Source organism: Ciona intestinalis, chromosome 3 (genome assembly GCF_000224145.3).
Source record: "Ciona intestinalis chromosome 3, KH, whole genome shotgun sequence".
Taxonomy (NCBI): domain Eukaryota; kingdom Metazoa; phylum Chordata; class Ascidiacea; order Phlebobranchia; family Cionidae; genus Ciona; species Ciona intestinalis.
In genome coordinates, this window is record NC_020168.2 from 6,350,581 (window position 1) to 6,375,415 (window position 24,835).

The following is a 24,835-nucleotide window of genomic DNA, read 5'->3' on the forward strand; positions in this document are numbered from 1 at the left end:
ACGCTAACGAAAATTAATAACTATAGGGATAATGGATCAATTTCTAACCTTCGTCGTATGTTTCCTTGCGGGTATTGAACCTCACCCATATAGAACAGAATTGTTTGAGATCGATACCTTCAGTGTGAAGTAAAAACCTTTATAAGTGTCTCGCTGTAGTGTAGGGTGTCATCCATAGAACAGAACATCAAATACGTGACATAATATTCTCCGTTCTGCTATAAACTTAATAACATCTGGTTATAATAGAGGCCACAATGTCGATTACCGAGACAAAGGGTTCGTCACATTATACAGGAAACATATTTATCATGAACTTGGTATATTCAGGATATTTAAAACGGGAACGACTTTAACTTCTAATCCGTAGCATATTAATAAAGATCAGATAAAAGACATCACGAATTTTGATTGTTCTTACGTTCTAGTATCAACGCGTTCTCATCGTTTATGAAATCATATCCGTTTGAGAATCGACTTCAAAAAGTTTGTCGGAAGAAGCGACATTGTGTTGTGCAGTCAGGCATGACGGACAGACCACGTGACGGAAACGTAGGTTGTTTGAAGTTGTAACTTTGTTGATGACGGTTGCCACACAAGCTGTAACAACACAGGGATGGGTCAAGGTTTCTAATATGGGAGTTTTAAGCGGCGTGGGGGGGTTGTTGCATTTTAAACTTGAATAGTGTGTGTTATTATGTCGCATTTATTTTTTAAACAGTTTTTATTCTATTTTGTATGAGTCAGGTCTTACAGCGTAGCAGGCCATAGCAGCATGGGGTTTAGTACAGACTCGGCCATATTGCCCCGCGTATAAAAAACTACTCAATAAAATTCCGGATGCTATCACTAAATAAACGCGATGGAATAAAACTGTCGGGACGTTTCTAATATAGCGCCACCGGTGGTAAGTATATGGCAACATGTTCAACTCCCTCGGTGTCTCCTCGACGTCATAGTGACCATTATTACATCGTCGATCAGTGTAGGTCAAGTTAAGGTCAACCGTGGAGGATCACTGAGGCGAATAATTAACCATTGTCAACACAGAATCGCTTTTATGTCGTCATAATCAAATTAAATTACGAGTTAATACGTCACTTAGGTATGTGTGATGGAATAATGGGGCGTCAGTCGCAAACTAAGTTACAACCAATACACGCTATAAATAAAGACTTTGATTTTGAGGTACGACGTCACTTTGTGGTGACGTCATGTATACAATAACGTCACAGAAACATATGGTTTCCTGATAAAGTTTGATAAAACTAACATAAAGTATCAAAAATATATCCTCGTGTAAACAGCTGATAAACAAATTATTTTACACTGATAAGGTGAAACACAACATGCCCATTACGCACATAGTGCACATAGGAGATTTTTTTATATAAAACAGGTTATATATAGGTTATGTTGCAGCCAGGTGTATTTTATTTCTTAAGGACAGATCTTCTAGAAATTGTTTGTTTGATCTTTAAAATATCGATTTCAGAAATAAAAGGGAACTAGAGACAATAAACTTCATTTGTCGTCTTTACTTTAGCGACAACTTTATACGGTTGTGAGTAACATTGACGTCATCTAATTGCTCCCCGGCGCTTTATTTACATTTCTATGGTGAAATGTAAACACGTAATGGTTCCCCTGACACTCAATAACACAAGGATTTCATTGTTGACACAGTGACAATCACAGCTTGTCATTAAATGGCTGCAACCCCTCGCGGTGCTTTCCAGATGGAGATGAGACTTTCTCCTTAAGTTACAACTCCATGTTTTACGTTGGATTAATGTATATTAAAAGAATGGGTGTACACTATTGTCCCCACAAGGCGGGGCAATGATAGTCTTTATTACACAGGTGTTCCGTTTATCATAAATCGTGTACGTTTAAACTTTAAAGGTTTCCATTAATTTAACTTTGCGGGTGTTGATTTTCAAGGGTCTTGCCCAATGACACATACGCCCACAATTCTAGCAGCGTCGAGCTTCGAACCACTTCCCTCCGGTATAGGAGCAAGCAAACACTATATATCAAGGCGACGAAAACTTTGGGACGGGAAATGACGTACGTGGTACCCCTTATCGTGACAACGAATCACGTTTATTGTGGGAAGTTGCACGATATTGTGACGTCATGGCAAACATATGCAATTGTCAGCCAACAAATCCGATTGTTACGACAGGAAAGACAAAGTTTGTGTTTTGGAATTAGTTCTGCAAGCGTGGACACCTATCCGGGACTTTCCCTGGTGACGTCATGAAGTTGAAACAGTGTCGCTTACCTTATTGGTGGGAAAGGAAATGCAGAATCGTTGTAGCGGAACGAAACAAACACAAACTCCCCGAATTATGTTCCGGATAATTGTTCGAAAAATAAACCTCATTGTCACAACAGAAACGACATTGTTGGGGGTAATGGGAGAACATGGGACGTCGCGACACGGATTTTGAGACTAAACATATGATGTAAATTAAATATTGATACCTGGCTGCTGTATATAAGACACCACTTGTGCCAAAGCCAACATATCATAAAGATTATGATGACGGTTAACATGTAGGTTTAGTATAACAGGGTGGCAACCTTATTCGGCACGAAAGTTACGTTTAGAATTTAACAAGTGGGTTGTACGGGTTACAGCTTCGTGTTCGAAATTTAGGTCAAAAATAACCATGTTTGCACAATCGAATTTTACTTTCTGTTGTTCCGCGGATAGTTTTTTTTATCAATATCGTTTATAACCCACGCTGTGAGTTCATTGTATATTGTACTTGAAGGCTAGGGTTTTTATTTTATCTTTATATAGGCAGTTTTTACACGTATAGCGTTTTTTAATGACGTTTTATTTTTTATGCAAGTTGCAAAGTAGAATTTGTTGGTGTAATTTTAAAATAAAAGGCCTTGTAGGATTTTAGCGTTAGGAGCTTAGTTGGGCCACCTCTAAGTTTACGTAGCGAATGTGTCACAGCCTTGCTTGTGGCAATGTAAACACGCAATAAATAAATTTAAAAGGAATGTTTTAGTCAGTGTGTTTTTCGTTGCTGGTGAAAGGGTAATGGGCCAACTCTGGCATATACCTCAGGTCACAGGGCGCGCAGTGATATATTAGGCCAAACTCACATTGAATATAGTCAGTTTATATAAATACAAACGAAACTATTTCGGAGAAACTGTTTCAACAGCTAATAAGGAAATACAGAAACTTTATATATATAGTAGGGTGGGGCAAGATGAGACACCTTTACCATTCAATATTTAAAAATCCTGGTTGTGTTTTAAAGAATTAACAACGATCTATGGGAGTCGTGAGGATACGGCTTCATAATTATTTGAATTTTCTTTGTTTACTGCCAAGTGGGACGAGAAAATAGAAGGAAAAGGTGTCTCATTTTTCCCCCTCCTACTATATATTTAATATTAGATTTCTAAATTTGTCACAGTTATTTAAAAGTTACAAAATACTAAACGGACTCCGCTTTAATTTTTTGTTCAAAGGTACACGAATTCGTAGATATTACAATAGAGTAGAGCAGGGGAAGATGGGACACTTTTCACCCATAATATCCAAATATCCTGATCGTGTTTTAAACAATTAACAACGGTCCATGGGAGCCGTGAGGATAAAGTTTTATAAAAAATCGTTGAATGCTTGTTTACTACCAAATTGGAGGAGAAAATTGATTGAAAAGGTGTCCCATCTTCCCCAACCCTACTATATATGTTTTTAATCGTCACAGGCCAGGCAAGCAATGAAATAATGACTAAAATACTGTTGCTTTAGATTTGTCTCTAATATTAGTATTTTATGATTAACCCTTTACCGAATTTTGTAGCGCGGCATACGAAACATTGCTTTAATAAATCGACGTTAAACATTTTTGCCAGGAGACCAGCATGTCCATGGGAAAAACTTATACATGGTAGCAATATAGCAGCGGTATATAATATAAAGGGCATCCAATTTAGGCAGTAAATTGACATTTCTGGGCCTTAATGAGCAATTTTCCAACTCGCTGCCCCAGGTCAAGACTAAACCAACAGAGACGAAATTTGAGGCGGCCTAAAAAACTCACTCACTAACTAAACTACGAAAAAGACTTTCTTCTAAGTAAAAGTAACGCATTTTTCAATCTGTAGGTGAAATTAGGTTATATTTATGGTGCGTTTGGTTATAATTGGACTGCATTACGTTTTAGGCAAGGTTTCTGAAGTCTATTTAATAAGAAGCATTTATTTCGATATTTTACGACTTTTTCATAAAACCTAAATTTCGATCGTTTTAGGTGAAGCGAGAAAAACAGCAAAAGTGAGAGTGTAAGAAAAAGGCAAATTAAATGCATATGAACTTGGCAAAACAAACTTGGCAACGGTAAGCTGATTTGCGAAATACGAGCTAATAAATCCGACGTATATACGCTCAGGTTGTTATTTGCAGCGGCTTGTGTAAATGTTAAAGCTTGCAAGGGACTTTATTGGCAATATATGTAGCACTGTGAAGCCATAAGCAAATATAAGGCTGATTTTACTAGGGTAGTGTTTTGTGACGGTTATTCGTTTTCTCGCCAAGTTTATAAAATAAGTACAATAATAATTTATATCGATTTTTATACGGGCCAAGGTCCCATAGTTTTTGCTAGCACACTAATTTGTGACCGTATATTTCCTGAGTTTTATAACCGAACACGAATAGTAATTTATACAAGCTGTATAAACTCACTGGCGAAATACGGGCACGAAATAACAAGTTAAACGGAAAGCAATTGCCCGTTTGCGATGTAGGGCAAAGATAAGCACCATGTGTCTTGTAGAAGGCAGCTTGTGTGTGTATAAGCAAACTCTACACGAGAGGTTATTTATGAGAAGGAGGTTTCCTATTAATTGGAAGAAAATGCGTAGGCGGACGTGTCTATATATATAGTATAGGTCGAAGATGGAACCCATTACCACATAATATCCCATATTTAAACTTTCTATAAAAAGCAATTAAACGAAAATGAGTTAGAGTATAGGTTGGGGCAAGATGGTACATGTGAAAAGAGCGTTGTTCATTGTTAAAAACATGAAAAGTAAATGTGCGACATTATGTGATAACGCGATTTCCATCTTACCACACAGTACTATATGCTTAACAAAATGCTGAGTCGGACAAAATTTTAGCTAGCATAAACACAATGTTTGCAGGGCATCAATGCAATTGCAAGTTTATCTTCAGTTGGGTCAAAACACGATTGGGAAATATGGGATATTATGCGGTGTCTATTACCCCACAGTACTATATATGCTTACCAAATTAAGAAGTTGGCGTTAGCAGCAAGTTTTGCAAGGCAGCTACATGTAACCTAAAACTTTGCGGTTTTAAGTGTAAGCGACAGTGGTAGGTGTGAATAACAGACCTATCATGGCCATAACGCGTCACATAAGGATAAATTACAAGTTATAACATGGGAAGCTTATGGTTGAGTTAAGTGGACTGACTGATCATTAATGTCGGATGTCTGGTGGCTCGGGTTAGAAAAGTTAGGTCTCTTAAACAAGATTTATCAGAAAACTTATATTTTGTCTGGTTTTAAAGTTTTTGTGCATATTTACTTTATTTTCTCGGATATTCGTAAACATAGTTTGTTAGGTCTTAGGTTTTAAAAAGTTACATCATAAAACCTAATTTTTGTTTCTCTTTATTGTTTTAGCGTCGATTTCCGTTTTCAGTATTAATACATAGTAGGTTGGAGTAAGATGGTTGATTCATGTCAGGCCAAATTTGACCATTCTAACCTAAATTTTATTGATTGCCTATTTTGCTATTGTAATGGTGTCTTGTTGTTAATAGAACTGTATACGAAACGCTGTGTTATGGTATAGTAGGGTGGGGAAAGACGGGACACCTATAACACAATATATTTAAATATCCCGATCGCGTTTTAAACAATTAACGACGGTCTATGGGAGTCGTGGGGATACGGTTTTTTAATTCTTTAAATGTTCTTTGTTTACTACCAAGTGGGACAAGAAAATAGAATAAAAAGGTGTCCCATCTTTTCCCACTCTATAAAGTGCGAGTAGATTATTCCGAAGTATTTGGTAACTTGGCACTGGTTTTTGAACACAAACTTTAACAGTGCAAAATATAACAGGTTTACCAGCATTTTTGGTAATTGGACAATTTGTTGCATGTGACGCATTAAAAGTGAAAAGTGAGATGCTTAGAATAAAGAAAGAGAAAAAGAAGAGGCTCTTCTCTTAAGAGCGGTGTGGTTTAGTGGGAAAGTCAAGTTAAATCTCAGCAAGGAGGAAAGAGAATGAGACAGAAAGTATGAGAAAGAGAAGACAATGGGGATTATGACATCAAAGTTAAAGTGAGAGGGGAGTGTATTACGTTGGTTTACATTTGTTTACGTGAGTCATACGTTCTATACATATTGGAACTACAAAAGCATCGCCTACTGCCCTACTAAATACATGTAGGACAAGATGGATACCCTTATAGTGGAACCTAATATCCATTATTTTTCGAACGTGTGTTTAACAATTAACAAAGCTTGATAAAGTTGGGAGAATGCGGTTATTTAAATCTGCAAATAATATTTGTTTTTTTACCAAATTGGACGAGAAAAGAGAATTAAACGTGTCCCATATTCCCCTTTTGTCTTTTGCGCAAGAGTATACCCATTTAAATGTACAATGGGTCTCAAAATTTAACCTTTTTTTTAAATCCTTCAAAAATTAACGTTTTTGCATAACAACGGGAAATTTAATTTTTTTGGTTGCTTATTATCTTTACCACGAAACGAAGCCCATTGTGGCGTAACAAAGCCTTTGTTGTGTATATAAACCTTCATTATTTTCTCTTCGGTTGTTGCAATGAATACGGATAATTATAGTTAATTGTCATAAACAAATAAAACGATGTTTTGTGACAATTATAATATAGAACAGTGGGGTAAGATGAATACCGTTAGCACTTAATATCCAATATTTCCTAATCGTGTTTCAAACAACTAACATCGCTAAGAGTCGCGGGGCTACGGTTACATCAATCTGTAAATATTCTTTGTTTGCTACCAAATGGAACGATAAAAATCCCATCATGTACCAGCACGGACCGTTAGGTTTAAAATTCTCGTGTTTTACAAAACGCAGACCGCGTGGTTCGCGACCTGCTGCGATAACTGTGGTTCCGAATGTTCGACCACCACAGCGCCTGAACTTGTGGCGTCACAATGGCGATTGTGACGTAACAGTGGTCTTATATCACACGCGAACGCGAATTCGCGACCTGTAGAAAAAGTTGAAAGTCATTTTCAGCTAATCCCTATTTATGACGTCACTTAACTCGTTATGACCTAAGTTAAAGAAAAATTAAAATTTCGGTTAACACAATATCATATATAGCTCGCCTCGGTAAAATAATTATATAACCACATCCTCGGGATTCTAAAAGAGCGTTCTTTATTGTTAAAAACACGATTCGAAAATTTGGAATATTGTGTGCTAGTGGTATCCATCTTACTCCATAGTACTATGTTGCAAATTGTTAAAACGCGTTTAGGAAATACAGACATTAGGTGGCAACGGTATCCCATCTTTCCCCTACAGTATTATGAGCGTCTAGATGTCTCTGGGTTAAACTACATTGTTAAACACAAACCCCTTAACAAGGACTCCACTAATAACATGGGATTATCAGATTCAAGTAAAGCTGTGTTTATAGTAACCGTTGTCTCATTTCCGCTGCTTTTAAACCGGGGGTGGTTGGTGCATGTTAGGACAATGGTTCGGAAGTTGGTTGTTCTGATTGTCGCTTAATCTTTATCTGTTAGAAAACCAACACCTTAGTTCAGGTGTATCACTTGGCATCGTGGGTGAGAATTTTTGCTTTTCCCGTGTTAATTATTGTGACGTCACGATGCCGTATTGTAAGGTAACAATGTACAGGAAGGCGGCAGTGTTGTTCAAGAACTTTTTGAGTGGGTTTGACGTAATTCACAGAGTATATTTTTTTATTATAATTTTCTTTGAAAAGTTAAAAGAATAAAAAAATCGATTGCAAATTTACATACGTGGCAACGCACGAGGTGTAAGAAACGGAACACCCGTGTTATAACGACTGTCATTGCTCCGCCACTCGAGGATAAATGAAGTTACATTCATTTATATTCATTCGTTCATTCATTATTTAATAATACGATTGACTGCTTTAACCTTGTAAAGCCCTACGTCATGGTTAATTACGTAATTACCTGACGTTGCCATATTAAGGCATGTTGTATGTGAATTCGCATGGGGTCGGTTCCCACGATTGTGACGTCATAAAGTGCGCGAAAAGGTCGCGCGAGCACTGATGGGAATAAGAGGTGAAACATGGCCGTCTATTTTATCAACTATCAATCGAAAGAGGTACTAACCGATTGATATTACTTGTAAAATAAGTGACTGGCATTTAAAACGCCTACAAATTGAAACAATTGATTTTTAAGATTATTTCTCGCCGATTTTATTCAAAGCGCAAGCCCGCGGTTTGAGGTTCGCTGTATATCATATTGCCGCATAAGCAAGCATGAGGGAGATGTGTTTACGTGTGTGCTTGATAATTGTAACCTGCCAGTACTTACGGTTCAAGTGGCTGTCGGTGTTTTAAAGTAACGTTTGTGGATTCTTAGATGGATTGGGTTTATGTGTAGGTGTGTGTGACTTTTATTTAAAGGTGACGTAATCATACTTGAGGTGACGTCACTTTTATTTGAACGTGGTGTCATAATGCTTGAAATGATTTTATACATGACGTCATTATGTTAGTGACGTCACGCGGAAATGTGTGGTAAATGCAATAGATGTAAACATTCGAACGTTGGATAATTAAATCTAATGAATAAAAGTAACTTAAGTTTTTCATTGAGTGACGTGCAAGGACAGTTCCTAAAAACGGGTATTCTGTTTCATACACTTCGTGCCCACGATTTATTACGCATGTAACTTTGCAATCGAGGTGTAATGTGGAAGCTAAAAGCGAAGGAAGAAAGTAAATAAGAAATAAAAAGAAATCAGTTAAAAAAAACATAGTTGATAAATAAGTTCGAATCAATTAAAAAAAAGTTTAAATTTCAAAACGTACACGCTGCTAGTGTCTTGGACAAGTCAATACAGAAGCGAAAGGCGTCGCGTATTCCAGATACATGTCACTTACGTTCGAGAATCGATTCGAGAGAGTGTGCGGTTAGAAAGAAGTAACAACTCGGTTTCATAGTTGGGAGGATCATTTGTGGCAGAGAAAAAGGGAGAACTTCCTACGTTAGTTTAAAACTCCAGTGTCGCGATTCCAGGCTGGTTACTTCTAGAAACCGCGTCATAATAAGGATTATGACGTTCGAAGAAATAATTGATGAAATTTTGCTTTGCAGATTTTAGATCAGTTTGGTGTTTTTCATTTTTTGTTGATAATTTGAAAATTTGAAAAATCTGATATGTGGAAAAGGAACACAAGGGCGTCTGTGACGTCATGGTCGTCATTATTAACTCTATTTTCAATCTCGTTTATGTTTCTTGCACCACGAACAATGGCGGGGTGTGGGGTTAATTTTGATAAGATGAGGAAGCGCAGGATCGAGGCTGTGCGAGGCCAGATATTAAGCAAGCTTGGCCTTACAGAACTCCCCAGCGCCGCCGCAACGCCGCGCGACGTTCCTAGGGAGGTCGAGGCTTTGTACAACCGCACGCGGGACTTTGTGCTCGAGCAAGCCCGCCAACAGAGGCAAGAATGTCTCGATCCTGAGGAGACCTACTACGCAGAAGATGTATTGACCGTGTATATGAAGAACGTACAACCACAGTCGGCGCTCCAACCAGGTAATTCATATTCCACTTCCTTAGTAAACAACACGCAAATTGTCTCTTGCTTTGTAATTCGCCAAAAATAACCGCCTTCCAACCACATACTCAAACGATCTATTGTCTACAACTTCTACAAGTACATGGTTCGGCAACAAGGCTTTCACGCCGTTCTACTGCAGTAAGCAAGATATAATACAGTTAAAAATAAAGTTTCACCTTTTTTGTAACAAGACTTTCGATAAAACAAACTCCAACACAAACATAACACCTAAAACAATAATATGAAACAAGTGTCATCATTTCTAACGTTTCGAGTTAAAACTGAAAGTATGATTAGTTCTGTCGGAAATTACAATAAACGGTATAAAGAAAACGCAAGCCAGCAATTGGGATTTAAAGAAACAGACTTATCATATTTATTTAAGTAAAGAGACAAAAAAATCTTTTTTTAGCGATTTGAATTATTTTCAATTCCTGAGTTTAAACAATAAATTTTCTTGTCTCATTTGAAATCAAAACAACATTTCTCTTCGTTCGTTTTCCGTTTGCGTTGTTCATAATCAGGATGTTACTTTGTTTGGTAAATTGTGTTTATAATTCCGCTCTAAAGTATCCAAACTACAACCGACGACGAAACTTATGGACTGTCGGCATTTTACGCTGGTTTGAACACAAATAATTGGATTATCATCGGGGACACCAAACCGAGACTGTTTAAGATTTGTGATGCGGAACCTACCGTGTATCTGATCTAGTCGATAAAGGGGGAATTATATGATCGGTGATGCGAGGCGGATAATTGTTGTTATAGCTATGCTTCTGTGCAGACATGTTGGCTGTAATAACCGGCGTAGACTAGACTGTCCGGCTAGCAACAATGCAGCAATAGCGGCATTCGAATCCGTACAACCATCGAAACCCGCGTTAAATATTGCGACACGAAACACGTAAACGAAATTTTCTGTTTAATTTTACTGAAATTTAAGCTAAATTAAAGTGTATGGATATAATTCTAATTTATATTATATGGGTACTTAATAGAACAGACTAAATTGTATATTATATATAAATAAGTATAAGACATGCAAAGGGTCCTCAGTTTTAGAAGAAAAAAAAAAAAAAAAAAAAAGATGAAATTATCAGAAAAACATTTTTTTTAATATTAGGTCAATATACTTTGGCGCAAAATATCACGCAAGATTAAACGTTTCCGCTCAAACATTTGAACCCAAGCGTTTGTGAACAAGGGCCAAGATTTGAGATTCGATAATTATTTTAAGCAACCCACCGGAACAAATGTAGGAAACATCAGAATCGTGTCTTGGGAGCAATCGCGAGTCATTGATACGTAACAATCGATTGAACGATAACGTGGCACGCTTACGACGCTACAGTCGATGACGGGAACCGAAAATAAACTTTTTTAGAAGTTCAGTGAAAATGAAATCAAAAACAAAATGATAAAAGCAGCATTCGCGTTATATTACGTTGGTTAAACATAGACCGTGTTTTCATTTTCTTTTATCGTCCCATTTGATTAATGACGTTACCACAAAATAAGCCATATTTTCTAATTGTGTTTTTAACGACGTAATTCTGTAAATATTATTTATTTACTACAAAATGGGACGATAAAAGACTACGAAAATATAGACTATTATATCCCAACACATTTTGTGTTAGTTCTTAATCTTAATTATTAGAAAAGGTTTTGGGATCCAATTTTTATATTTCACCACGCGGTTTGGAAGCTTGCGGCAATCACGGGTCACGTGTTATAGCGTAAATGGAGCGTGAAATGACGTAGGTCTGGCGGCGAAGCGAGCATGAGGTGTACGGCTTATATGCGATGCTGGTTAAATCGGAGATTAGTTGAAAACTGCTCGTTATGGATTCTAATCGCTTCCTATGATTTAATAATAGGGTGGGTTGCGTTAAGTCTTCTTAAGGCGACAGCTACTTGAGCGTATATGGTTGTTATTGCTCAAGAAGTTTTAATTTATTACAATGTAAGCGTAATTAGGTAGCGACATCTATCACGATTGGGGGTTGGGGTGAAACTGGTGGGAAAACTGACGTCACAGAAGCGTGATTGTTGGTCTTTGTTGCGTAACAGAGCACGACAACGTGCCTGTCAACAAGTCTGTAGTTTAATAGATGCCGTGGGAAAAGTCGCTATTATGATGTAACAGGTGTTCTTGGGGGTGTGGGTTTGTGGGGGTTATTAAGTTCTGGGTCTTCAGGGGTTCGTTGGGCAATTTGTGATATAAGTGTTCAAGTTCATGCAAGGTTGTGGTTTACATTGTTCGTAGACACGTGTAGATTAACCCTGGGTCATGTAGAGGTTATTAGGGGTCAACAGCTGATTGATACGTCACAACGGAAGTTGAAGGACCACACGTGATCTAACAATAAAGTTTGTTACGTCATAACTACAAATTAAGGACTGGTAACCAAATACGGTCATTACGATACACGGTTTGAAATGTGGTAAATGTGACTAGGCGTGTAGGGTGGCGTTTCACATTCTTTTACGGCGCGATTAAATATTAGACATAAATTAATACTAGTAACGTTTTGGTAAGCAAACTGTCCGAACTAAGTATTACATAACTTTTTGTAAGCTTAAAATGGTTAATTACAAAAACAAAGAGATGTCTTAGCAATTGTTTTAATCAAACGAACTTAAATAACTGATGACCCAGGGGTTAAAAAAACACCAGTGCAAAATAAACAATCATTTGTGTGCCTTGTCATGGAATAGGAGGGGTTACCTCTGTCAGCCTGGCTGAAGGTTATCTCTAAAAGAGTAGAGTACGGAAGACAGGCCAATAATCTGTGGAGTTTTGGGGTACCCGGTCGTTTTTATTGCGCTGAACGTAAAGTATAATTTTGGTTACCACTATTTATTCCGCATTGTGGCTTTTTATGAACCACGTAGGTTAACTTGTGTGGTATTGGGTAAAGTAGGTTTATCTATCAGGTGATAATCCCACATAGGGTGTTGGTTGATCTTCCGTAATAATCAGCTGTACCCGCCATTTCCTCCCACGATTGGCGCCTATCCACTTTCAAAACAAAAAGATCTCGCGTGCGCAGAAGTTCGTTTATTGGAAGTATTGTTACGTGAGAATTAGCGGCTCAGGAAACAACTACGTCACAAAGAGGGATTGTCTGAAGCGCCGAAAACGCTGCAAGGGGGCGTGACTTTGGCCGGTTTGCGGCAGAAACTAAACTTTGTTTGAAATGATAATTTTAGCAAAAACGTCTAACTTTTCCGGCCCAGGACGATTATGTTACACGGTGTGCATATTTTTGTGACCTTGCTTTACGAAGGCGGACACCGAAACAACATAAACATAGTCGAGGCGCCGAACTAACTCCACAACACGGGGTCACGGGATGTTGGGTTAGAAAATATGTGTCACTGTGTCCGTTACACGGGTCATGATGAATTAGATCGTTTTTGTTTCCTTTGGGAGACGTAGGTTAAAGAGGATGCGACGTAGACACGCTTGATGATGGATGTACTTCAACTAGGGAGTCGAATCATCGAGTTATATTTGTCCCAATCTATTTACGTTGCGACCTTAAAACGATGAAATTATGGTTTGAAGATAGAACAGAAATAGATTTTTATTCTCGAGGGCGGAGTTATATAGTTATAACACGGGTATCTGGTTGCACGCCATGCGCTGCTGTGGCATCATATACTTCTTGAACATTATGGTTTATTGTGGTTTTCTTGTTTTACAATGGGTGCTACTATCTAGAGCTAACTGATTAGTTTATAGACTTTCAATACGAGAGATTTCATTGTATAAGGGTGAGGTCTTTAGTAATGGACACCCGGCACCTGGGATGTAGGTATATTACCCCAATGCCCATGGCGCTACCATCTAGACCCCAGTGAGGCAGTGCGGCACGTCTAAAACCGAAAACATTGGCCCATTACCCTAACATTGTTTTATTCCACAGATCGCTACAAGGGTTACAAACTATCAAGGGGACTTTCGGAGTTTTACGACTTCGATCTCACAGCAACACAAGTCAACCCAGACTCAATAGTGTCGGCAACATTGCGATTATATCAAGTACAGAACCCTGGTAGTAGGGGGGAAAGGAACCAGGTATGGTAATACATTAATACTGGCTTATACACTTATGCATTTTTTCTTTTAAAATTTCAAACCATTCTCAAAGCAAAATACCATTGACACAAAATTGTTATATGAAGTAATTTTGTTACGTATAAATTATATAAAATTGTGGGTGAATTTGTATGGTTTACAACTTAAACCGCACACTTGTGACAACCCGGTTAAAGCAATAGCCGATAAGTGTCTTGTATTACAAAGATGGCCTTTAATAAACGTTATCATGCTTGCATAAGGGAACTGTTATGTGATTCCTGGAATAAACAAGTACATCCCAAACTTTATCTGCTAGTACAACATTTGTTTTAGCAAGTGATCAAATGCTTTGGGTTACATAATGGTAATTCGTATAAGCGGACACAAGGTGTCTTAAACAGAAAACCGGAATTATAACGACTGTCGTTTAAGATAGATATTTAGGAATCATTTCCCAAGTTACATACGTGGTATTTGTGAACGCCACCCGTAATATAATAACTGTCGTTGCCCGCCAGAATAAATAAGATCTAATCGTTTATTCAAATAGCCTTTGGTTAACACTGTTTCTTTTGCAGGTTGAACTGTATCAACTACAACCTCCAGAAAAGGAAGGGTTGACGCCTGTCAAGAGGTTTCTCGATATGAAACTAATGGACACGGGTGTGGAAGCATGGCAGTCGTTTGACGTAACTTCAACTGTGAGAGAATGGGTTCAATTCCCTCGTAAGTTCCGGTTATATTATGTTTATGTAATTGCGCGAACCGGTGTGACCGTAAGGAAGTGAAAATTGATTCCTCGAAAGAGAAATAAAACTAGACACGATTTACAAGCGAGGGAGTTAATTATGAGTTTACAACTCAGGGGAAATTGCCAAGTTTTCCAGTTCCCTTGAGGAGGACATTATGTTCCCACGATAACATGTCCGTGTGAACAGAACTCCTGTATTCGACCCATTTGAAACGCCACCTTATACCTCTAGCTATTACAATAGCGAGTTAAAGGCTCATGGGATACCAGACTGGCGTAACAGATAGTAACTTGGGTGGTATATATCCTATTGTTATATATTAATATTTATAAGAGGGATTTCCCCCGTTCCATTACCCTCCCGTGACGAATACACGCACAGGTGCAAAGCCTATAATTGTGTGTCTGTGTAGGAAATTAACAATACAACCGCCACATCCCCTCCGACAATCGTTTTGTGTGAATCTGTTTTATATCTACGTTAGAGTGTCGACAAGTTTAATACCAAAGCTTAACACAAGGAAGTTCCCGCGGCGTGGGCGTATATTAATTAATGGTAAGGCTTGCGAGGTTTTTCGAAGAATCATATTTTTTTGTTTCGCATCGTTTGGCTTACAAGTTAAAGTTAATGTAGAAGATCATTTTTTGGTAAAAAAATATAATTTTACGTCGATTCAAAATTTCGGAAAAAAATAGGTAAACGTTTTTTTTTTCTTTTGTACAAAACACAAAAATCTATATCGGAGAGTCTACTGGCACATATTGCATTCAATACTCGGGCAATATACCATTTCTAAGCTTTAAGATGTCGCTGTTTCGTACAAATCTGTAAATATTCCTTATTTACTACAAAATCGGACGATAAAAGGAAGTAAAAACATGTCTCATCTTACCCCAACCCGACTAATAAGGAACTGTCACATAAACAAATGAAACGTAATCGTTTGAAAGGTTTATAGTTGATAACATAACACATGTCAGTTAGTTATCCGAAATTGACGTTTAAATATATTAGTTAAGTAACATAACACCTCTCCCGGTGGTGAAATCTGGGTTTTATTATTACCTCATTAAGTCGTGTGTGATGTCACGGACCCATTGTGAGGCTAACTACCGTAATTTGATAGGTGCAAGCCGCAGCAACGACAATTTTGAGAAAAGGTTTATAAAACAAATCGATTTTTGCGGTTTGCGCATAAAAAGGCGGAAAATTTGCGGTTTTCTCAATATATTCTACCTTACATTGCCTGTCGCCGTCGGTGCCAACGGTTTAACCGAAAGTACAAGATTACAGATGATATATTAGCCTGGAGGAATTGGTGCTGTGATTGATGTTGTAATATTGAATGCATGTTGCTTAGTCGTGCTATAATCGAGATAGTGCATTGAAAATGAGTTTCTCGTAACGTTTGGACTTTTATAAATCAGTAAATTTATATTTCACCGCTGTCCTCGCAAGGGAAAATGAAATATATTATTAGTTTTTATACAGTTGAACCGGCTCACGATTTAATTCGTATCGTACCGACTGCTGTATAGCAGGGTGGGGTAAGATGGGACACGTCCCCATTGGTGGTAAACAAACAATATTTATAGAATTATATAACCGTATTTTTAGGACTTCATAAAAAAGCGTTGGTATTTGATAAAAACACGAAAAGGAAATATAGGATTTAGGTGCTAACGGTATCCCATCTTACCCCACAGTACTATATAGCCTTCTGCTTAACATTTACCTTCAAATTAGATCTATGTTTGTTGTTTTATTCCATTGCACGGTGTTCAGGTCGCCGCCTATCCTGATCCACGGCTTTGCAACATTGGATTGGATTATAGGTTAATGTAGCGACAAGGGGTTAAATATAACTCACATTCTTGCACGAAAGTTTTCAAATTCACAAATTAACGTACCTGCCCAACGGCTGCTACAACTTAGCATATTATCACTGCACGGACCACGTACTGTGACCACTTAACCTATGTCAAATACGCCAAACCGCAATAGGCTTTTAAGGCAAGTTTACAAACACATGACTTAAATAGCTTAACCCGCGTACAGGCGCCGTACGGTTCATAAGCGTGTACCAACACTGTTAATACCTTAAGTGGATATAAACCATGTTCTGTATAGGTTAAGTCGCTTTCCCAAATGTCCCGTACGCGAAGCCAAAAACGCCAGGTGTAACAGTCCTGTTCATTTAACCCGTTTGCCCGTGTTATACACGTATACCTCATGCTCAATGCCGAGTTATAACATGGGTGTCTTCTTGTACACCAGACACACATGGTGCATTCATACACCTCATGCTAACTGTCAAAGTAAAAAATAGCTGACTTTTTATACACAAGACACGTGGTATATTCATACACCTTAAGCTCACTGTCGAGTTATAACATGGGTCTCCTCATTCACAACACGTACATGTTAAACCCATATGACCACCAACGTATACATTTCACCCATTATAGCATTTAATGCATATCTACTGTGTAACGTTTGGGTGCAGGTATGCTCATTCGATTCTGTGGCATACCACAGGTATTTGTTGTTTCACGAAAATATTGTTGAATGAGCTCCATTACAGCGATAATGGTGATGACCACGGGGTAAGACGGAACGCCTTTAGCACGTATAATATCCTTATATCCTGATCGTGTTCAAACGATTAACAACAGTCAATGGGACTCGTAAGAATACGGTTTTATAATTCTTTGAATGACTATGTTTGCTACCAAATGGGACGGGAAAATAGCATGAAAAGGCCGTATAATCAAAACTACTATTTCACAGAAATTAAAATAGCAATATTTGTGAATATAGTACATGAATACACTTTGTATGGAACTTAAGTTGCAATTTACGTCATTGTTATGTCACACGTATTTTTATAATTGTAAAATTAACAACATGACAAATAAACCTTGTTACTAACGAGCACCATTATTACGCATCAATCGGCATTACTTCAAAGGGTCTACGTCACAAAGAAAGTGTCACCGCGGTGCAACTTCTCGAACACAATGTTTATCAAACTTCAAACGGGATTCTAGATTGCCCATATCCGTTTGTGACGTCATAATCTAACGAGTCCGCGCGAAGTCTGTGTGGTCATTATGTGACGTCATCTACATGACGTAACCCGCCTACGCACTCGAAGGTATAAGTGTCACTATGACGTAATAAAACAAACTTCGGGGTTTAAATCTGGAATCTATTTTTACTTTTGTTACGTCACGATACAAACAAACAAATAGGCTTGTTTATATTCATAATCAAAGAAATGTCGACACAGAACAGCGCGAAGCGCATATGCAGTATTGTGGGGTAAGATGACTTAACGTGCTGTAGTGTTATAGTAACAATTTTTGTAACTCTTAGAAAGATACTGGATACCGTTGGCATATCATATCTCATATTTCCTAATTGTGTTTTAACAATTAAAAACGCTCTTTCGCGGGACTTCTATAGATTCGTGGGACTACGGTTATATAATTTTGTAAATATTATTTTGTTTACAACCAAATTGGGCGATAATAGATAATAAGAGCGAGCAACACAGCAACGTAAACTGTAAAAGGCAGCACATTCTCCCAACGCTGGGGGTTGTGGGCTTAGGCTTCGCATGGTTTGCATTGAAAAGTTTTAATCCTCGATTTTCGGTTTATTCTATCAACAAATCGATCACGTATTACCAGCAGGGATCGGTAGGTTAGAAAAACAGCCGCACCGAGGGATGATACGTCTACGTATTCAAGTGGTCAACCTAGTTACAGGCGTATTTGGAACGTTTATAGTGATTGTAAAACATATACTGCCATGGTGGGCTTGTAAAATACTCAACGTTCAAAACACACAGAGAGTACGCTATAGGTGTAAACACTTTGTACGAACATGAAACATAAGGGCGAAGTAAGTCGTGTATTTTGGCTGCTGTTCGTCGCTCATTTGCTACCATTTTATCTTTTCTATAAACACTCTATAAAGTGTTACAATTTCAGTGCAAAAAAGTGGTTTTACATTCATAATAAAACTATTTAAATATGGGTTTGTATAAGAGAACAGCAGATTCGGTCAGAGTTTTACATTAAGACATACATTACATAACGCTGTAAACGCGACAGTCACACATTGCATTGCAAACATTGCAGAACTTTTAATTTATCAAGTTTCAACGCCAACTTTCAATTAAATGCGCTAAATTGTAGTATAATCTAGAAATCATACATTTCACGCTTATTGTAAAACGCAGTGGTCAAGCTATGGTATAGACTGTGCCTCCCATGCAAATGAATATGCCTACACTTTACTACATCATACAACACTATATACAAAAGATACAGAACTAGTAAAACTCAAGGTGCCACGTTACGTAATCAATAAAACGGTGCAGCAGTGCAACAGTTAAGTGATATATACTTAAGTGTGAAACATTACCTCGCATCGACAGATCTGTCTCATGGGACTGTGGTGTAAGGTGTCATCGGATACCGCATGCGCACTCGACAGTTTGATACGATTGCATGTAGCTCGTATAAACCTTATGGGAGAGTAACATTTTACTTGTGTGAATATAAAACCTCTTTGTACACCGACAAGTGGCATCTAATAGGTAAATAACATGTTTACTAGGCAGCGTATCAAAGTAGGAATCAAACCTGGTTTAAAGATGGTTCTCCACTCAACTTGAGTAAACTTCTTGACCCCTAAGTTTGTCGCTAAACTCACGCCTTGAAACGTTGGTGTTGCAACATAATCTAAGCTGGCGAAACCTACAGCGTGGGAGTTCGTCTGTGGTTCCCAATGCTGCGTGTTTGGTGCGAAAATTTATCAGTAATCAACGAAAAGCGGGAATTTCGCGTTTGCTGATTATTTGATCGAAAAATCATCTTGCTATTGTGCCGTAAAAATAGATCGCTTGTGACGTCATATTAACCCGAACAAATATCAATGGACTTACAATTGTTACGAAACAATAGATTATTGAGACGTAACAATCGCAGCACAAAAGGAAGTTTAAGGCTCGCACCTGGCGAAATGAAACCGTGTCTCTGGTCGTAAAAAGCAGGTGTGGAACTGATGGTCACTTAGACATTCGCCATTGAATTACTGGTGTAGCTCACGCGTCTTAGGTTGCGTTTGTTTAAGCCCAAGGTGGCTTTAGCGTAAAGTCGGCGAATGCATTTAACTACATTTGTATCGGATAATAAAATACAAAAGGAAGCACTGGCGAATTTTAATTGCTTTGATTTTCTTTGTTGTGTTTCGGACACCGAAAAAATACAATGTAAAACGTTGATAAAATTTTGTGGGTATTTTAGTTTGGTGTAAAATGAGTTTCTGTTCTAACTTTACCAACTGCTTTCTATCATTGCGCAATTGCTCTGTGACGTCATTCGGAAATCCGTTATTTGTTTGTTACATATGAATGTGCCGATTCATGATTGCTATTCAATGAATAAGCTAAAACATGGGGAGGGGGTATTCAAATTCGGTTTAAGATGGAACACGACCTAAAATATCCGGAGTCGATCGGAAATAAAGTTCCATGATAACGTGCTCGTATATAAGGTGTACTTGGTGAAGCACAACATTGAACATGGTATATAGAATCAACTGAATTATCTCGAATTCTATACCAGTTAAAATAACGAAAGAATAAGAATTAAAACAAAATGATAGTCTTTAACCTTTGATGAAGACACATAATTATTACGTGTTAAATCAATTAAGTGGTAAATAAATACCTAATTTAACGTAAATGGGCATAACACAAATTCAATTGTTCATTCGAATTCGATAACGAATACCATAATTGGTTAAAATACCAAAGAGACGGAATTAATAAAAACTTTATTACATATGAAATACACATTGGTTGATTAAGTTATTGTTACAGACTTAAACGACGGTCTTGAACTCACGATACCGTGTCTCGACGAAGACAACTTTTCAGGGACCCAAAAACGACGAAGTTTGGGACCCAGGAAAACCTTGGATGTCATTATAGCTGGTAAGTGAAGTAATTAGCGTTGCTATTAGTCGTGGTTTGTGGTTGCCCGGTATTTGGTGCTCACTTTTAATCAATTTAGACCAGAAATTTGAAACCAGACGCATTACCGCCACCTAACGGAAAATTATGTGAAATTGAAGCAATAACCTTATAATGTGTACGTGACAATACACTTTATCACATCAGTAGTTAACCTATTACGTCACTCCTAAATCTGTTAACGTTCATCGCTCAAATTGTTAACTCATAATCACCTGGCAATTGGATTATTGTCACCCATTTATCAACGTAACAACTGCCATTATGAGCGAATTTAAAAAAATGTTTTGGAATTTTTTGAAAATGTAAATTTTGCCAATTTTAAGCCGCACTGTTCGCTATTGTTCGGTAGCAGGGGTCACAGTGCTATCGCGGTTATCTACGTCACAAGCGTTATTGTGTGCGAATCAATCAGCGCTAGTAGCGGCGTTGGGTTGACTACGTTGGCCACGGGAGAGCAGACCACCCGTTTCTGTGACTCAGATTTCGCAACCAAACCAATCAAACGACTTTCCCCATCAGTGCTGCCGAAAAACGTTGCAAAATGAGTTAGTACTAATTGGAAAAAAATAACGGAAACACTGCGCGTGTCACTCTTGACGGAATTAATGTAAAGTGATCTGGCCGAAGTAAGACACAGCCCACTTTACAAGTGGTTACTCACCTTGTTGAAAAGCAAAGCAGTTATTGCGGGTTCTACGCTTACTTAACCTCATGTTAAGTACCCTGTATAATTATCCAGAAATTTTGACCAAATTACTGCACATCCAAGATTGTGCAATTAAATTAAAGAGTTAAGAGTGCGTGAAGCAACTTTGCAACATTGCAGATTGAAAACTGGCTTTTTTAACACTGGACAGTTATGCGCGAGTTTGGATCACTTAAATTAAAAAAAACGATAGTTTTTCACATCTTTAACCGATGCTCTTTTGAATGTAGTTTTATTCGTATAGCAGTTTAACGGTGAACGATAACGAAACACGTACACTAATATATTTGCATCGTTGAGCCTCACCTATATTAATTCGCATGCCATATTCTAGTATATAAAGGTGATGTGTGCCATGACACGCCATGAAACCAAACTTGGGATCTAGGCAAAAGTTGACTCTGAACATAATATGCTGTTGTATTTTATTCTTATTGTATATTGTTATTTTTACAGGCCCGGGTGGGACTCGAACCATGAGCAGTCGAGGTGACCAGGACCCCGAAAACTTCACCCCGGACCTTGGGAGGGAGTTTTATCCCCACCTAGTGATCATGGTGAGGACCCCTGCTAACCAGGGGAGCTCTCGTACCACCACCAGCAGCCGCAGGAGGCGCAAGAGAGCATTAGATGCGGATTACTGCTTCAACCGAAATCCGTCAGAGACAAATTGTTGTTTGAGGGAATTATACATTGATTTCCGCAGAGATTTGGAATGGAATTGGGTGCGAGCACCTGTTGGTTACAAAGCTAACTTTTGCGCTGGTGCTTGTCCGTATTTATGGAGTATGGACACCCAACATGCTACTATACTTGGTCTGTATAAAAGTATGAACCCGCACGCTTCTTCAGCACCCTGCTGTACACCCAAAGAACTGGACCCTCTTATATTGATGTATTATGCCAACAATGAGTTTAAATTCACGAAAATGTCGGACATGGTTCTCCTATCTTGCAAATGCAGCTGAATACGCAGTACTGCCGGTTTAAAAATGCTGCCAGACACCTATCTACTTCAGGGTTACTATTTTATGTAAGCGGAAGATTATCTGGCAACACTATAGAAATTTGAAAACAACAATCTATTGTGCCGCAACAATCTGCATTGAATTAAATTATGACGTCAACAATGTGTTCCTTGCCCACCGCAGTGCGTCACAAAGGACTGTTTATTTATAAATTTTCATTTTTTCTTTCTTTTTCCTCTGTACAAAAGATTACGTCACACACGCTTACTGCGTGTTCAAGGACTTTTATAATTTCCTCATTGCCAGCAATTAAAATTTGCTTAGAAATGCTGTTTCTGGTTAAAAACTACTAAATACACAACACATAACAGCATATACAACATATTCGTTATATCAAGTGAGTTTTGTTAACTACAACGTAAAATATACAGGAGCGTTCTATTCATTTTTTATGCTACTCGTTCAAATGTGTCTCAAACCGCTTTTACTGTGATAACAACAATAACATAATCATTTTTAAATTTCGGCAAATCGTCGTAAAATCTGGCAACGAAAATTTCTCTTTGTTTTTGTTGTTGTCGATATATAATGTTACTGTTGATTTACCATTATGTTCTGATTTCCCATAAGTTGTGTCGTAAGCGATATAAACGACGAACATTCCAAAGACATGATTAAACTTTATCCAATTTTTAACTTAAACTCTTATTATGTTGCAGTTGTATTAAAAATACACAATTGCCTCTCGAAACACGTCGTTTTATATGGAAGATTCTCTTTTTTCTAGGAAAGTGAAAAACTTCGCTTATTCCCTACTGAAGCAGGGGTCCCTTTAGTTACTGCATGTCCGCTATGTCATCTATGTCCACAATATTCATTATATAGTGGACATAGTCCTACATACCAGGTCCCAGCAGGTGTGCCTCACTAAATATAACTTACCCTTATAGGATAGAACATCTAATAATATAGGATAGAACATCTAATGGAGTCTAGATTGTAGTACCCAGGATAAAAAATAAATATATAGGTAGCTATAACAGCCGTTCCTTATTGCGAACCCGTCCCTACAATATATATTCTATTAATACACCTATATAAACTATATCGGTAGCACCTTGTGTGTTCGGGGTAATGGGTCAATAGGTATACACCCAGTGTTACAGGTGTGTCTCGTTAAATGATTCTCTCTCACATTTAATATAGTAAGGGTGGGGTAAAACGGGACACATTTTTTATTATTTTTCATTTTCCACATAATAGTAAACAAAAAATATTTATAGTCATTTATCTGCATCACGACTCCAAAATACTGTTGCCAATTGTTCAAAACACGATCAGGAAATAGGGGATTTAACGATATTCCAACTTACCCCACAGTATTATACATTGAATTGGTGAAACATTACTGTCACGGACAAAATTGCGTTCGCGCACCAATGTGCAATAAAAGGTATAATCCAAATTCATAACCAGGCAACCAAATAGAATTTAACTTTATTTATTAAACCTAAATTTCACATGCACAAGTACTAGAACACTTTCTTATGACGTCACAAGGCGACCTGCGTTTCTCAATTTCCGGAATTGAATTGCAAAAAAAGGAATCAAAATTGCGTAACAATCGCCATTGGCACGTGCCAGTGTGGTTTGCGATAAGGCATTATAGTTTTATTTTATTTGTGACGATTTTAAATTAAATCTACAATCCTGAAGTATCGGTTCCTAACCTACGGTAAGCGTACCACTCGAAGTAAATGAAATTCTTCCATGTGGTATACGAGCAACTTATTTTGGTTTACTGATATCAACAAAATTTATAATAAATGAAATCACAACTTACCATTTCCTTGCTCATAACACCACCTTGCGATGTAACTTCTATACATTCCGTCCAGGCCTATCTGACATAACTAGCTTATACGCTACATTTATATCTCAAATAATTGGTACAGTGCAACAACAGTACGACTGAGCTGAGATGGCGGATTAAACTCAAAATCACAAGATTGTTATTAGCACACGCATAACCGTTTGCGTTGCACAACAATTATCAGTGTTCCCAATTGAATAATTTTAACCTAATTTAAGCTGCTGACCGAGTTACAACGTATGTAACTTTATGGAGGATTATTATTGTTTTTGTAATGTGTGGTTGACAATTTTGACAATTTATAACGGACAATTGGGTTAAGGTTAAATGAGTTGTCGTCAAGTGTATTGAAGACGTGCCCACAGTCGTAGCAGCGTCGATCCTCGAACGCTTCAACTTTGTGCCAAAGGCATGCCCGCCAACCAGTTCGCCACGACGCCGGTAAGCAGGCTTTTTCAGTGTAGCGCAATGCGGAACAACAGCACCGATAAATACGCTACCACACACGTTTTCCTTATAT

At 37.9% G+C, this 24,835-nt stretch overlaps 1 protein-coding gene and 1 long non-coding RNA gene across 2 annotated transcripts; one reads left to right on the top strand and one right to left on the bottom strand.

The window, feature by feature from the left end:
* LOC113474077 lies at positions 1–20,601 on the bottom strand. Its single transcript, XR_003395740.1, has 3 exons — positions 19,151–20,601; positions 422–600; positions 1–117 (listed from the first exon to the last, which is right to left on the bottom strand). It is a non-coding gene; the product is annotated as an uncharacterized LOC113474077 (long non-coding RNA).
* On the top strand, positions 9,413–23,189 carry tgfbeta2 (transforming growth factor beta superfamily signaling ligand). The gene is given in 5 exon segments (NM_001078370.1): positions 9,413–9,846; positions 13,810–13,961; positions 14,543–14,690; positions 20,613–20,726; positions 21,931–23,189. Coding segments are annotated over 5 exon segments (1,308 nt in total). The 5' UTR covers positions 9,413–9,464; the 3' UTR covers positions 22,443–23,189.
* The last annotated feature ends 1,646 nt before the right edge of the window (positions 23,190–24,835 follow it).